The sequence below is a fragment of the Physeter macrocephalus genome, unplaced genomic scaffold, assembly GCF_002837175.3.
Source record: "Physeter macrocephalus isolate SW-GA unplaced genomic scaffold, ASM283717v5 random_13, whole genome shotgun sequence".
NCBI classification, from domain to species: domain Eukaryota; kingdom Metazoa; phylum Chordata; class Mammalia; order Artiodactyla; family Physeteridae; genus Physeter; species Physeter macrocephalus.
The window spans coordinates 25199-39459 of record NW_021145299.1 but is presented as its reverse complement, the minus strand read 5'-3'; the positions used below and the strand labels follow the sequence as shown (position 1 = coordinate 39459).

The following is a 14261-nucleotide window of genomic DNA, read 5'->3' as shown; positions in this document are numbered from 1 at the left end:
TCAAGAGCGCTCATTGGTAGGAGGGCGGGGCCTCTGCGCTGCAGGAGGCGGGGCCTGGCTGGAGAGCAGCCAAATTGGGCATCTTTTTGGAGAACTCAGAGTGGAATTTAGAGAGAGAAGTGAAGCTGCCTGACCGGGTAAAGGGAGGCGGGGGCGGCTGCCCTGCCCAGCGAGAACGGTTCGGGTCCACTTGGGTGGAGGATTGGGGACCAAGCTGAAAGCGATGCCCGGGGGCCTGCATGATTTCTTTCTGGCCACGACCCCGCCCTGAACTATGCTTGGGAATCGCGCCACGTCTCCCGCTTGAATCCTCCCCACTTGCGGCTCTGGTACGCCTCTGGGACTTTCTCAGAGGATTCGCTCCCCACAGCTGGCTTAACCTCAGAGAACCCCGTCTCCCTTCTCCCCTTCCTGTCCCTTCTTGAGCCCAAAACTGCAGCAGCTACCAACTCTCTGTCCTGTCCTAGGCTCCCCCATCCCCATCCTCCTGTCCCGTCTCCGTCCTGTTCTCTGTGACCCCTGACTCCTAGCCTCCACCACTCCTCAGGGACCTGATGATGTGGCGACCGTCACTTGTGCTGCTGCTGTTGCTGCTCAGGCGCGGAGCCCAGGGAAAGCCATCCCCTGACGCCGGCCCCCATGGCCAGGGGAGGGTGCACCACGCGGCCCCCCTGAGCGAGGCCCCTCATGATGACGCTCACGGGAACTTCCAATATGATCATGAGGCCTTTCTGGGACGAGAAGTGGCCAAGGAATTCGACCAACTCACCCCAGAGGAAAGCCAAGCCCGTCTGGGGTAGGAGAGAGATGGAGCGGGAGGAGGATTCAGGGTTGTAATTTCAAAGAGGGAGGTCAGGGGAGGCCTCGGTGAGAGGGTAATATATGAGACACGTGGGTGTACGGGGGAATAGCATTCCAGGCAGAGGGAACTGTAAGTGCAAAGGCCCTGAAGCAGGATCGGGCCTGATGTGCCTGATGTGTCTGAAGAACAGTGAGACCTACGTGACTGGAACCCAGTGAGCGGAGGCAGAGAGTAGAAGGTAGTGGCAGAGAGAACAAAGGGGTCAGGTTGTGCAGGGCCTGTGGGGCCACAGTGAAGTTTTAAGCTCTTCTCTGAGTGAGATAAGGGCTATGGGATGGCTCTTATCTCTGGTTGCCATGCGGGGAACAGACTATAGGGGCAAAAGCAGGGAGCCCAGTGAGGAAGTGACTGCAGTCTTCCAGGTGGGAGAAAAGAGACTAGGGTCACCAGATTCAGGGTGGAGATAGCGGTGGTGGCCAGGTCTGCTGGCTGGGATATTGTGCATGGATGGGGTTGGGTGTAGGAAGGATGGGGGAGGAAAGGCAGGGACAGACTTACACATTTGACATAGCACCTACTACAATGCCTGGCGCTGTTCAAAGTGCTTTACGAGACTTAAATCTTTTAATCCCCACACGCTGTGAGGTATGTTCTGGGATTTGAACCTAAATGTCTGGCTCTAGAGCCCAAACTCTTAACCACAGCTGGAACCTCAGGGTAGCCGGACCCCAGAGCAGAGACAGCCTAGAGCGGGAGGAAGGGATCAGCGACCTGGGCAGGGCCATCTCAAATTCAATTCTGGGGACTGGTTTGCGGGGGCTTCGGGACGGTGGCAGGAAGAAGGGCTCCATGTGGGTTCTGTTAGCTGTTGGGCGAGAACACAGACCGGTGACGGGGCATTGCCAGGGGAGAGGGATGGGACCTGGGAGCCGAGAGGCGTGGCCCGAGAGAAGGGGCATGAGGTGAGGGCCTAAAAGGGCTTGACGTGTGACATGGAGGTGTACAGGATCAGGCTGGAGCACGGGGAGGAGTGGGTGGAAGCCGAGCCTGCAGTGTTGGGGCTGATGGTCATAGGGCAAAGCCTGATAACGGCTGGGAAAACCTAGAGGAAAGGGGCGAGTCGCAGCGTACCTCGGGGCTGCAGGGCTACGGGCCTGCAATTGACGCTCGCAGCCCGGGAGGGGGCCGAGCAGGGGCCGGGGCTAGAGGGGCTAGAGGTTCTGAAGAAAGGCAGAGCCAGGGGAAGGGGGCGGGGCCTGAGACGGCGAGAGGTCCGGAGAGTCTGTAGCCGTGGCAATCGGAGTTCAGAGTGAGTCTTGGGACAGGGAATCTGCGGGCGAGGGGCACGGTGTGACTCCCTGCCCCCTGCCCCCCTCCCCAGCTCGTTCCAGCTAGAGATGGAGCACGTGCAGGCCAGAGTGGAGAGTGGGACCCTGGATTGTCATAGGTCCTTTCCCCAGGGGGGCGTGTCGTGGACCGCAGCGCCAGCCACAGGCCCGCCGCGTCTCGGAAGGGGCGTTATCGCCTCTGGGAGCGGACCCTGGATTGAGGGGGCAGAGCCCTGAGGAGGGCGTGGTACCGGGATTGACAGGCGCCTCCCCCCAATTTGCCGGCGACTCGGACATTTTCAGCCCTATGTGGGGGTGTGTCTCGAGTTCCTGGAAGAAGGCGGGACCCGGGGGGTGGGCGGGGCCCGAGACTGACGTGTGCCCCGCCCCGGCTCGCAGGCGCATCGTGGACCGCATGGACCGCGCCGGGGACGGGGACGGCTGGGTGTCGCTGGCCGAGCTCCGCGCGTGGATCGCACACACGCAGCAGCGGCACGTACGGGACTCCGTGAGCGCGGCCTGGACCACGTACGACACAGACCGCGACGGGCGTGTGGGTTGGGAGGAGCTGCGCAACGCCACCTACGGCCACTACGAGCCGGGTACGCGACCCGACCCCTGCTCCGCACACACACCATGACCCGGACCTTTTTGACACCTTCATCCTGAGAACTTTAAGCCCGTTAACCAGATCCCTGACCTTTGACCTCCGACCCTTGACCAGGGTCTACCCACTTCTAGAACCCCATCACCCTGAAACCCCCAACCCCTTATCTCTGGTTTCTCATTCTGACATCCACTGGGGAACTTCAGATCCTTGACCGGGGCCATCTACCTCCCAAGCCCTTATCGGCCTGACCTTTGATCTCTGACCTCTCATCCTGAGAACCCCAAGCCAGTTATTCTTCCTCCGCCTCTGGATGCCCTCCTCTCCATCCCCATGCCCCAGTCCTCTGCCCCCCACGGCTCTTATCCACTCTCTCCTGGACCCTCAACCCAGCCTCCCCCTCCAGCCTGTCCCTCACATACACCCGGAAGGATCTTTCCACACTCAGAGCTGACCTTGACCTTCCCCTGCTCACAGCCCCCCATGGCTCCCCAGGGTCCCCAGGAGAGAGTCTTAGCTCCTCAGCCCAGTCTCACCCCACCATCCACCATCGTTTTTCTGCATTTTCTGCCCCAGCTAAATGGATCTTCTGCAGTTTCCCTGAACTCACCGTGCTCTTCAAACCTCTACAGTCTGCACAGACTGTTCCCTTTGTTGAAAATGTCCTTCCCCTCCTCTGTGTCCAGCAAGCTGAGTCAGTATACTGCACCAGAGCATGACTTCGGGGCCCAATGGGCCAGTATCAACTCAAAGTCCATCCTTCCTGGCTGCATGACCTTGGGCAAGTTATTTCCTCTCTCTGACAGTCAGCTTTCTCCTTCATACAGTAAGAATAAATGAAAAAACTGGGAATTCCCTGGAGGTCCAGTGGTTAGGGCTTCGTGCTCTCACTGCCAACCGTGCGGGTTCAATTCCTGGTCGGGGAACTAAGATCCCACAAGCCGCTCGGTGTGGCCAAAAAAAACCCCAACAACAACAACTACTACAAAATAACTCATTTTGCTTGCTTTATGTGAGGATTAATTGCAATTTTGTAGATAAAGAGCTTAGCACATAATAAGCTCTCACTACAAGGTAGCTACTCTTAATTATTATTATTTCGGTGGAGGTCTCCCTGCCCTGACTCTCCCCAGAGTTAGATCCCTTTGTCTTTTTTTTTTTCTTTCTTTTTTTTTTTTTGGCCACACCCTGCTTCATGTGGAACCTCAGTTCCCAGACCAGGGATTGAACCCGAGTCCCCTGCATTGGAAGGTGGAGTCTTAACCACTGGACCACCAGGGAAGTCCCAGATCCCTTTGTCTTAAAGCACATCCCACCAAGATCCTTCCTTCCCCAGGTGAAGAATTTCACGATGTGGAGGACGCAGAAACCTACAAGAAGATGCTGACTCGGGACGAGCGGCGTTTCCGGGCGGCTGACCGGGATGGGGACTCAATGGCCACTCGGGAAGAGCTGACGGCCTTTTTGCATCCTGAGGAGTTCCCTCACATGCGGGACATCGTGATTGCTGTGAGTGGGGGCCTGAGGAACGCTGCTTCCCACCTCCCTCCCGGGACCCAGGCTTCTGATGCCAGGACTAGCCTCCCAGCACTTACCTTCGGGGCTCCAGTGCCCACCCTCCAACCCCCCAGTATCTAATCTCTCCTGATCTGGCCTCCCCCTTTCTGTGCTCACATTTGGGGTCCAGGCACCCAGCCTGCCTTCAGAAAACCACAGCCCCTAGCAGTGCCTTAGATAGCTCCCATCCTGGCTGAACCCCAGGAAAATCCCAACCCCAGACATGGAGTGTCCACTCTGAGGCCATTCCTGCTGGCCCCCCATTTTCTATTACTTTATATATATATATTATTTTATTTTATTTTATTTTATTTTTTGCCAACTCTGTCTCTATTTTAGAGTGGCAGGATTTTTTTTCTCTTCTCTCTTTTCTGTTTTTTCCATTGGACTTTAATTTCTAGAGCCATTTTAGGTTCACAGCAAAATTGAGTGGAAAGTCCAGAGATTTCTCCTGTACCCCCTGCCCATGCCAGGGGTAGTTAACTTCTTCCACCCAGTGGGGTTTCAGCACCTGTAAGACAGCTCAAAGGACATGGCTCAGAATATTATCTATAGCCCTTGAAGAGGAACTAAAGGGTCCTTGACTATGCTTAATGACTAAACTAATAATATTTTGTCCTGTTTGACTGTTTTCCTTTGTTTCTGCATTCTCTCAGCCCCGATGCCTCTTTCTCCCCAGGAAACCCTGGAGGATCTGGACAAGAACAAAGACGGCTATGTGCAAGTGGACGAGTACATCGGTGAGTGCGACCTGATTCCCTCCCCAAGGAGGCCTGTCCTCTCCCGAGCAGCGGTGGCAGCTGATATATATCAGCCATTAGAGCGAAGGCTCTCTGAAGTGGGGCAGGGCTGCTGCCTAGGTCCAGCCATCCACCCAACATTTACTGAGTATCCACTGTGGCCAGACCTAAGGAACATTTACTGAGCACATATATTTGCTGGGCCCAGCAAATCTTTATCAAACACCTATTGTGTACCAGGCTCAGGAAACATTTATTGAGTCCCTTCTGTTTGCCAGACCGCAAAAGCATTTATCAAGCACCTACTGTGTGCCGGGCCAGGAAATATTTATCAAGCACCTACTGCATGTTGGTGGTCGAGGATAGAGTAGAGAATATCACAGAGCAGGTCCCCAGTCTCACCCCACCATCCACCATCGTTTTTCTGCATTTTCTGCCCCAGCTAAATGGATCTTCTGCAGTTTCCCTGAACTCACCGTGCTCTTCAAACCTCTACAGTCTGCACAGACTGTTCCCTTTGTTGAAAATGTCCTTCCCCTCCTCTGTGTCCAGCAAGCTGAGTCAGTATACTGCACCAGAGCATGACTTCGGGGCCCAATGGGCCAGTATCAACTCAAAGTCCATCCTTCCTGGCTGCATGACCTTGGGCAAGTTATTTCCTCTCTCTGACAGTCAGCTTTCTCCTTCATACAGTAAGAATAAATGAAAAAACTGGGAATTCCCTGGAGGTCCAGTGGTTAGGGCTTCGTGCTCTCACTGCCAACCGTGCGGCTTCAATTCCTGGTCGGGGAACTAAGATCCCACAAGCCGCTCGGTGCGGCCAAAAAAACCCCCAACAACAACAACTACTACAAAATAACTCATTTTGCTTGCTTTTTGTGAGGATTAATTGCAATGTTGTAGATAAAGAGCTTAGCACATAATAAGCTCTCACTACAAGGTAGCTACTCTTAATTATTATTATTTCGGTGGAGGTCTCCCTGCCCTGACTCTCCCCAGAGTTAGATCCCTTTGTCTTTTTTTTTTCTTTCTTTCTTTTTTTGGCCACACACTGCTTCATGTGGAACCTCAGTTCCCAGCCCAGGGATTGGACCCGCTTTTTTTGGCCACACACTGCTTCTTGTGGCACCTCAGCTCCCAGACCCGGGCTTGAACCCGAGTCCCCTGCATTGGAAGGTGGAGTCTTAACCACTGGACCACCAGGGAAGTCCCAGATCCCTTTGTCTTAAAGCACATCCCACCAAGATCCTTCCTTCCCCAGGTGAAGAATTTCACGATGTGGAGGACGCAGAAACCTACAAGAAGATGCTGACTCGGGACGAGCGGCGTTTCCGGGCGGCTGACCGGGATGGGGACTCAATGGCCACTCGGGAAGAGCTGACGGCCTTTTTGCATCCTGAGGAGTTCCCTCACATGCGGGACATCGTGATTGCTGTGAGTGGGGGCCTGAGGAACGCTGCTTCCCACCTCCCTCCCGGGACCCAGGCTTCTGATGCCAGGACTAGCCTCCCAGCACTTACCTTCGGGGCTCCAGTGCCCACCCTCCAACCCCCCAGTATCTAATCTCTCCTGATCTGGCCTCCCCCTTTCTGTGCTCACATTTGGGGTCCAGGCACCCAGCCTGCCTTCAGAAAACCACAGCCCCTAGCAGTGCCTTAGATAGCTCCCATCCTGGCTGAACCCCAGGAAAATCCCAACCCCAGACATGGAGTGTCCACTCTGAGGCCATTCCTGCTGGCCCCCCATTTTCTATTACTTTATATATATATATTATTTTATTTTATTTTATTTTATTTTTTGCCAACTCTGTCTCTATTTTAGAGTGGCAGGATTTTTTTTCTCTTCTCTCTTTTCTGTTTTTTCCATTGGACTTTAATTTCTAGAGCCATTTTAGGTTCACAGCAAAATTGAGTGGAAAGTCCAGAGATTTCTCCTGTACCCCCTGCCCATGCCAGGGGTAGTTAACTTCTTCCACCCAGTGGGGTTTCAGCACCTGTAAGACAGCTCAAAGGACATGGCTCAGAATATTATCTATAGCCCTTGAAGAGGAACTAAAGGGTCCTTGACTATGCTTAATGACTAAACTAATAATATTTTGTCCTGTTTGACTGTTTTCCTTTGTTTCTGCATTCTCTCAGCCCCGATGCCTCTTTCTCCCCAGGAAACCCTGGAGGATCTGGACAAGAACAAAGACGGCTATGTGCAAGTGGACGAGTACATCGGTGAGTGCGACCTGATTCCCTCCCCAAGGAGGCCTGTCCTCTCCCGAGCAGCGGTGGCAGCTGATATATATCAGCCATTAGAGCGAAGGCTCTCTGAAGTGGGGCAGGGCTGCTGCCTAGGTCCAGCCATCCACCCAACATTTACTGAGTATCCACTGTGGCCAGACCTAAGGAACATTTACTGAGCACATATATTTGCTGGGCCCAGCAAATCTTTATCAAACACCTATTGTGTACCAGGCTCAGGAAACATTTATTGAGTCCCTTCTGTTTGCCAGACCGCAAAAGCATTTATCAAGCACCTACTGTGTGCCGGGCCAGGAAATATTTATCAAGCACCTACTGCATGTTGGTGGTCGAGGATAGAGTAGAGAATATCACAGAGCAGGTCCGTTCCTGGGAAAGTGTGGAGTTTCTACAAAATCAGGGCTCAGGGGCTGTGTTTGGTTGGGATAGGATGTCAGGGAAATTGTCTTGAGCCTGCATTTACACAGCAAATGCTGCATCTCCTGTTATTCAGGATGTCGGGGAGCCCTCAAGACACCCCCCAATTCCCCATTGGTTCTGCCTCTGTCCCTGTCCTCAGGGGTACAAAGAATTTGGTTGAAGGGAAGGCTATTAAACGCGGAAGTCTTTAAAGTTTGAAAACATTGCTTTATAGAATGCTTTTATGGAACAAACCCATAGGCAAGACATTTTAATTTAAGCATCATTTATTTTTTTCTGTCTTCGAGGAAGATAGAAGTCTCTCTCTCTCTTTTTGGTCAGAAAGAACTCCAGGGACTTCCCTGGCAGTCCAGTGGTTAGGACTCAGCGTTTTCACTGCCATGGCCACAGGTTCAGTTCCTGGTCGGGGAACTAAGATCTCGCTCGCAAGACGCACAGCATGGAAAAAAAAAAAAAAAAAAAAAAAAAGACGTAAGCCCAACAACAACAACTACTACAAAATAACTCATTTTGCTTGCTTTATGTGAGGATTAATTGCAATTTTGTAGATAAAGAGCTTAGCACATAATAAGCTCTCACTACAAGGTAGCTACTCTTAATTATTATTATTTCGGTGGAGGTCTCCCTGCCCTGACTCTCCCCAGAGTTAGATCCCTTTGTCTTTTTTTTTTCTTTCTTTCTTTTTTTGGCCACACACTGCTTCATGTGGAACCTCAGTTCCCAGACCAGGGATTGAACCCGAGTCCCCTGCATTGGAAGGTGGAGTCTTAACCACTGGACCACCAGGGAAGTCCCAGATCCCTTTGTCTTAAAGCACATCCCACCAAGATCCTTCCTTCCCCAGGTGAAGAATTTCACGATGTGGAGGACGCAGAAACCTACAAGAAGATGCTGACTCGGGACGAGCGGCGTTTCCGGGCGGCTGACCGGGATGGGGACTCAATGGCCACTCGGGAAGAGCTGACGGCCTTTTTGCATCCTGAGGAGTTCCCTCACATGCGGGACATCGTGATTGCTGTGAGTGGGGGCCTGAGGAACGCTGCTTCCCACCTCCCTCCCGGGACCCAGGCTTCTGATGCCAGGACTAGCCTCCCAGCACTTACCTTCGGGGCTCCAGTGCCCACCCTCCAACCCCCCAGTATCTAATCTCTCCTGATCTGGCCTCCCCCTTTCTGTGCTCACATTTGGGGTCCAGGCACCCAGCCTGCCTTCAGAAAACCACAGCCCCTAGCAGTGCCTTAGATAGCTCCCATCCTGGCTGAACCCCAGGAAAATCCCAACCCCAGACATGGAGTGTCCACTCTGAGGCCATTCCTGCTGGCCCCCCATTTTCTATTACTTTATATATATATATTATTTTATTTTATTTTATTTTATTTTTTGCCAACTCTGTCTCTATTTTAGAGTGGCAGGATTTTTTTTCTCTTCTCTCTTTTCTGTTTTTTCCATTGGACTTTAATTTCTAGAGCCATTTTAGGTTCACAGCAAAATTGAGTGGAAAGTCCAGAGATTTCTCCTGTACCCCCTGCCCATGCCAGGGGTAGTTAACTTCTTCCACCCAGTGGGGTTTCAGCACCTGTAAGACAGCTCAAAGGACATGGCTCAGAATATTATCTATAGCCCTTGAAGAGGAACTAAAGGGTCCTTGACTATGCTTAATGACTAAACTAATAATATTTTGTCCTGTTTGACTGTTTTCCTTTGTTTCTGCATTCTCTCAGCCCCGATGCCTCTTTCTCCCCAGGAAACCCTGGAGGATCTGGACAAGAACAAAGACGGCTATGTGCAAGTGGACGAGTACATCGGTGAGTGCGACCTGATTCCCTCCCCAAGGAGGCCTGTCCTCTCCCGAGCAGCGGTGGCAGCTGATATATATCAGCCATTAGAGCGAAGGCTCTCTGAAGTGGGGCAGGGCTGCTGCCTAGGTCCAGCCATCCACCCAACATTTACTGAGTATCCACTGTGGCCAGACCTAAGGAACATTTACTGAGCACATATATTTGCTGGGCCCAGCAAATCTTTATCAAACACCTATTGTGTACCAGGCTCAGGAAACATTTATTGAGTCCCTTCTGTTTGCCAGACCGCAAAAGCATTTATCAAGCACCTACTGTGTGCCGGGCCAGGAAATATTTATCAAGCACCTACTGCATGTTGGTGGTCGAGGATAGAGTAGAGAATATCACAGAGCAGGTCCGTTCCTGGGAAAGTGTGGAGTTTCTACAAAATCAGGGCTCAGGGGCTGTGTTTGGTTGGGATAGGATGTCAGGGAAATTGTCTTGAGCCTGCATTTACACAGCAAATGCTGCATCTCCTGTTATTCAGGATGTCGGGGAGCCCTCAAGACACCCCCCAATTCCCCATTGGTTCTGCCTCTGTCCCTGTCCTCAGGGGTACAAAGAATTTGGTTGAAGGGAAGGCTATTAAACGCGGAAGTCTTTAAAGTTTGAAAACATTGCTTTATAGAATGCTTTTATGGAACAAACCCATAGGCAAGACATTTTAATTTAAGCATCATTTATTTTTTTCTGTCTTCGAGGAAGATAGAAGTCTCTCTCTCTCTTTTTGGTCAGAAAGAACTCCAGGGACTTCCCTGGCAGTCCAGTGGTTAGGACTCAGCGTTTTCACTGCCATGGCCACAGGTTCAGTTCCTGGTCGGGGAACTAAGATCTCGCAAGACACACGGCATGGAAAAAAAAAAAAAAAAAAAAAGACGTAAGACCATTTAAAAAAAAAAAAGGAAGCCTGAAGGCTAAGTGGGTAATTGTGTGCCTGGCACCTGTTCCATCTTTGAGGACATCCTTCCCTGTGACAGCTCCCTGGCCTGGCCCCGGAGTAGAGGAAGGCATTCTGTCCTAATTATGTTGGCTTTGTGTCTGGTATAAAAAGACTTGTCAGGTTGTAATGTCTTCCAAATGTATCTGTGGGCCTTGGGGTGAAGAGCTTTTCAAACATTTACAAATGATTGCAACAAATGAGAGGCTCCTAGAATCTCTAGGGATGTTCTGGGTGTGGCGAGCTGTTCAAAGTGTAGCTTTAGAGGATCTCCTAGAAAAATCTTCACTCATCGCTCCTTCGTATGGGTGCCTACTATGTGCCAGGCACCGCACCACACGGTGCCCACTCTGTTTCATGCGGGTATCAATCAAATGGATGGATGATTCAATCAATCAAATGACCAATCAGTGAAGTCAGTTCCACGTGTAGTGTACTGATCACCTGCGAGTCGGGTTTGTTATCAATTCCATTTAACAGAAGAGGAAACTGAGGTGAAGGAAAGTGAAGTGGGTGGTCCGGGGTTCCGGGGTCCAGGAGTGTCAGAGCCAGGCTGGGAGGCCCCAGGAACTGCGCCTGATGTCGCCCCCTCTCACCCCCAACCCCAGCGGATCTGTACTCGGCAGAGCCCGGGGAGGAGGAGCCAGCCTGGGTGAAGACGGAGCGGGAACAGTTCCGGGACTTCCGAGACCTGAACAAGGACGGGCAGCTGGATGGGGGTGAGGTGGGCCACTGGGTGCTGCCCCCCGCCCAGGACCAGCCGCTGGTGGAGGCCAACCACCTGCTGCACGAGAGTGACACGGACAAGGTGCAGGGGCGCAGGGGGATGGGGCTGCCTCGGTGGGGCAGAGATGACCAAAACGGGGGCCTGGGGCTTTGGGGTCCCTATTTGGCTGGAGAAAGAAAGAGGGACAAAGAGATCGAGGTGGGGACGGAGAAAAGCAGGAACAGAGACCCAGGGAGAGGGGGACAGGGACCCAGGGAGAGGGGGACAGAGACCATGGGAGCCATACTTGGCTCCAGGGAGGAGTCTCCCAGGCAGGGCCCCGTGGCGTCCTGCTGACCTCTGACCCCCCCACCCCCACCCAGGACGGGCGTCTGAGCAAGGCTGAGATCCTGGGCAACTGGAACATGTTCGTAGGCAGCCAGGCCACCAACTACGGCGAGGACCTGACGCGTCACCACGATGAGCTCTGAGCCCCAGCGTGCCCACTGCAGCCTGGTCGCCCCGTGGGCTGACCCGCAGAGGGGCCCAGTGGCCAGGGCCCCCTGTCCGGCCCTGCAGGATGCGGACACAGCCTCCGGTGTCCCCCTGCCCCTGGGCTCTCACGGACCCACCGGGTCACCTTCTCTCCCTGAGACATCGCAGCCCCTCCCAGATCCCCCCAGGGGCTCACTGACCCAAAGTGAGGGACCACCCACTTCTCACCGGCAGAGTCTCCCCGCCCAGACCAAAGACCCCTACGCCAAGCTCAGCCTCTAAGAGCCTCCACTAACCCCCAGCTCCGAATCTGAGCCTCACACCACAGAGACGAGAAACACTCCCCCAGGGGCCCCGAACTCGCCCCCAGCACTTGCCCAAAGGATGCCTCCTCTCTGCCAGGGAAGCAATAAAATCTAGTGCTGGGGCCCCATCTGTGTGTCTCTCTGAGGGGGTAACAGGGGCCTTGGGGGCTGTGGCTGGGAGAGGAACGTGCTGGGAGTTGGGGGACTGTGGGCTGAAGGAGGGGACAAGGCATTTGAAGAGGGAGCTCTGGGGGTTGGGCAGGGTTTGAGGTCGTCTTTGGAAACAAAAAATAAAACTAGAGGGCAGCAGACCTAAATAGACATTTCTCCAAAGAAGACAGCCAGTGGCCCACAGGCACATGAAAAGATGCTTAACATCGCTAATTATCGGAGAAATGCAAATCAAAACCACAATGAGGTACCACCTCACACTACCGGTCAGAATGGCCATCATTAAAAAGTCCACAAATAATAAATGCTGGAGAGGGTGTGGAGAGAAGGGAACCTTCCTACACAGTTGGTGGGAATGTAAATTGGTGCAGCCAATGGAGAACAGTATGGAGGTTCCTCAAAAAACTAAAAATAGAACTACCATATGATCCATCAATCCCACTCCTGGGCATATAACTGGAGAAAACTAATTCGAAAAGATACATGCACCCCAATGTTCATTACAGCACTATTTACAATAGCCAAGACATGGAAACAATCTAAATGTCCATCAACAGATGAATGGATAAAGAAGATGTGGTACATATATACAATGGAATACTACCCAGTCATAAAAAAGAATGAAATAATGCCATTTGCAGCAATGGACCCAGAGATTATCATACTAAGTGATCTAAGCCAAAGACAAATATTATATTATCTCACTTATATGTGAAATCTAAAAAATGATACAAATGAACTTATTTACAAAACAGAAACAGACCCACAGACACAGAAAACAAACTTATGGTTACCAAAAGGGAAAGTGGGGGGAGGGATAAATTAGGAGTTTGGGATTAGCAGATACACAGTACTATATATAAAATAGGTAAACAACAAGGACCTACTGTATAGCACAGGGAACTATAGTCAATATCTTATAATGACCTATAATGGAAAAGAATCTGAAAAAGAATATATATATAGCTGAATCACTTTGCTGTACACCGGAAACTAACAACATTGTAAGCCAACTATACTTCCAAAAAAAAAAGAGTGAACCCTAATATGTCTATACACTTTAGCTAATAATGATGTATCAATACTGATTTACCAATTATAACAAAGTGCCACACTAGTGCAAGATGTTAATAGTAGGGAAAACTGGGAACTCTACTTTCCACTCATTTTGTAATAGGGAAGAACTTTTGTATTTGATTACAAGTTAATCACTAAAGGGATTTTGCCTATAAGCTTAAATCATACATAATGACCCATCTCGGGGAACCCTGCCTCCCAGGTAATGAGCATTAAGCTAAAATACCTTTGTTTAGCTCAAGGGAAACCTCCTGACCAGGCCCACCTGTGAATGGCTGAGGGCAGAAAGAAATTAACACCTCCGGAGTCTGACCCAGAACCAGGACTTTCTCTCTCCCCTTTTAGTATAAAAGGAGCCTGAATTCTAACTCGGGGAAGACGGTTCTTTGAGATGCTGGTCCACCATCTTCTCAGTATGCTGGCTTTGTGAATGAAGTCACTATTCTTTGCCCCAACGACTCATCTCTGGATTTATCGGCCTGACATGGGGCAAGTAGTACCAATTTTTGCAAAGCCGGCCAGGAGCCTTGCTGCTCACGGCCAACCAGCCCTGGCTGGGGAATTTTCGGGTAAGGCCCCAGCAGCTGCCGGGACCACCTGTCCCGAGGATCTTCCCTTCAAAATTCCCCAAAGCGGCACCAGCTGACCCATCTCTTGGCAATGGGAACAAGAAATTGACCTGTGGGAGCCGACGGGCTCCATACAGCAGGGTAAGTAGTTCTGGTGTGTACAGCCGGAAACTTTTTCCTCCACTTGGGGCTCTTTCTCTGGAATAGGCCAGTTTGTTTTGTATTTGAGTGGGGGTACCCTGTTGGAGAGAGGCCATAACAGCTGGACTTTTCCTCGATTTGTGAACGGGATCGTTTGTTTCTTTGGATGCTGGCGTTTGTGTGCGCTGTTTGTGTTTTGTTTGCCTTGTATTTCTGTCTTTAAAAATTGGGGAATGGGGCTTCCCTGGTGGCTCAGTGGTTGGGAGTCCGCCTGCCGATGCAGGGGACACGGGTTCGTGCCCCGGTCCGGGAAGATCCC

General features: G+C 51.7%; 2 protein-coding genes across 3 annotated transcripts; both read left to right on the top strand.

Annotated features, from left to right (window-relative positions):
- Positions 1-161: 161 nt before the first annotated feature.
- RCN3 (reticulocalbin 3) lies at positions 162-12131 on the top strand. Its single transcript, XM_024132790.3, has 7 exons — positions 162-329; positions 531-796; positions 2530-2732; positions 4074-4246; positions 4974-5034; positions 11087-11286; positions 11568-12131. Exons 1-7 carry the CDS (start codon positions 240-242, stop codon positions 11673-11675), a joined length of 1101 nt encoding a protein of 366 aa, XP_023988558.2. The 5' UTR covers positions 162-239; the 3' UTR covers positions 11676-12131.
- LOC129391786 (reticulocalbin-3-like) lies at positions 5462-8173 on the top strand. Of its 2 annotated transcripts, XM_055082094.1 has the most exons (4): positions 5462-5681; positions 6296-6468; positions 7173-7256; positions 8025-8173. In XM_055082094.1, the coding sequence occupies exons 1-4, from the start codon at positions 5561-5563 to the stop codon at positions 8061-8063; spliced, it is 417 nt and encodes a 138-aa protein (XP_054938069.1). In that variant the 5' UTR covers positions 5462-5560; the 3' UTR covers positions 8064-8173. The 2 variants fall into 2 exon arrangements, with proteins under 2 accessions (XP_054938069.1, XP_054938068.1); XM_055082093.1 differs by having other exon boundaries at positions 5466-5681; positions 7196-8173.
- Positions 12132-14261: the final 2130 nt, after the last annotated feature.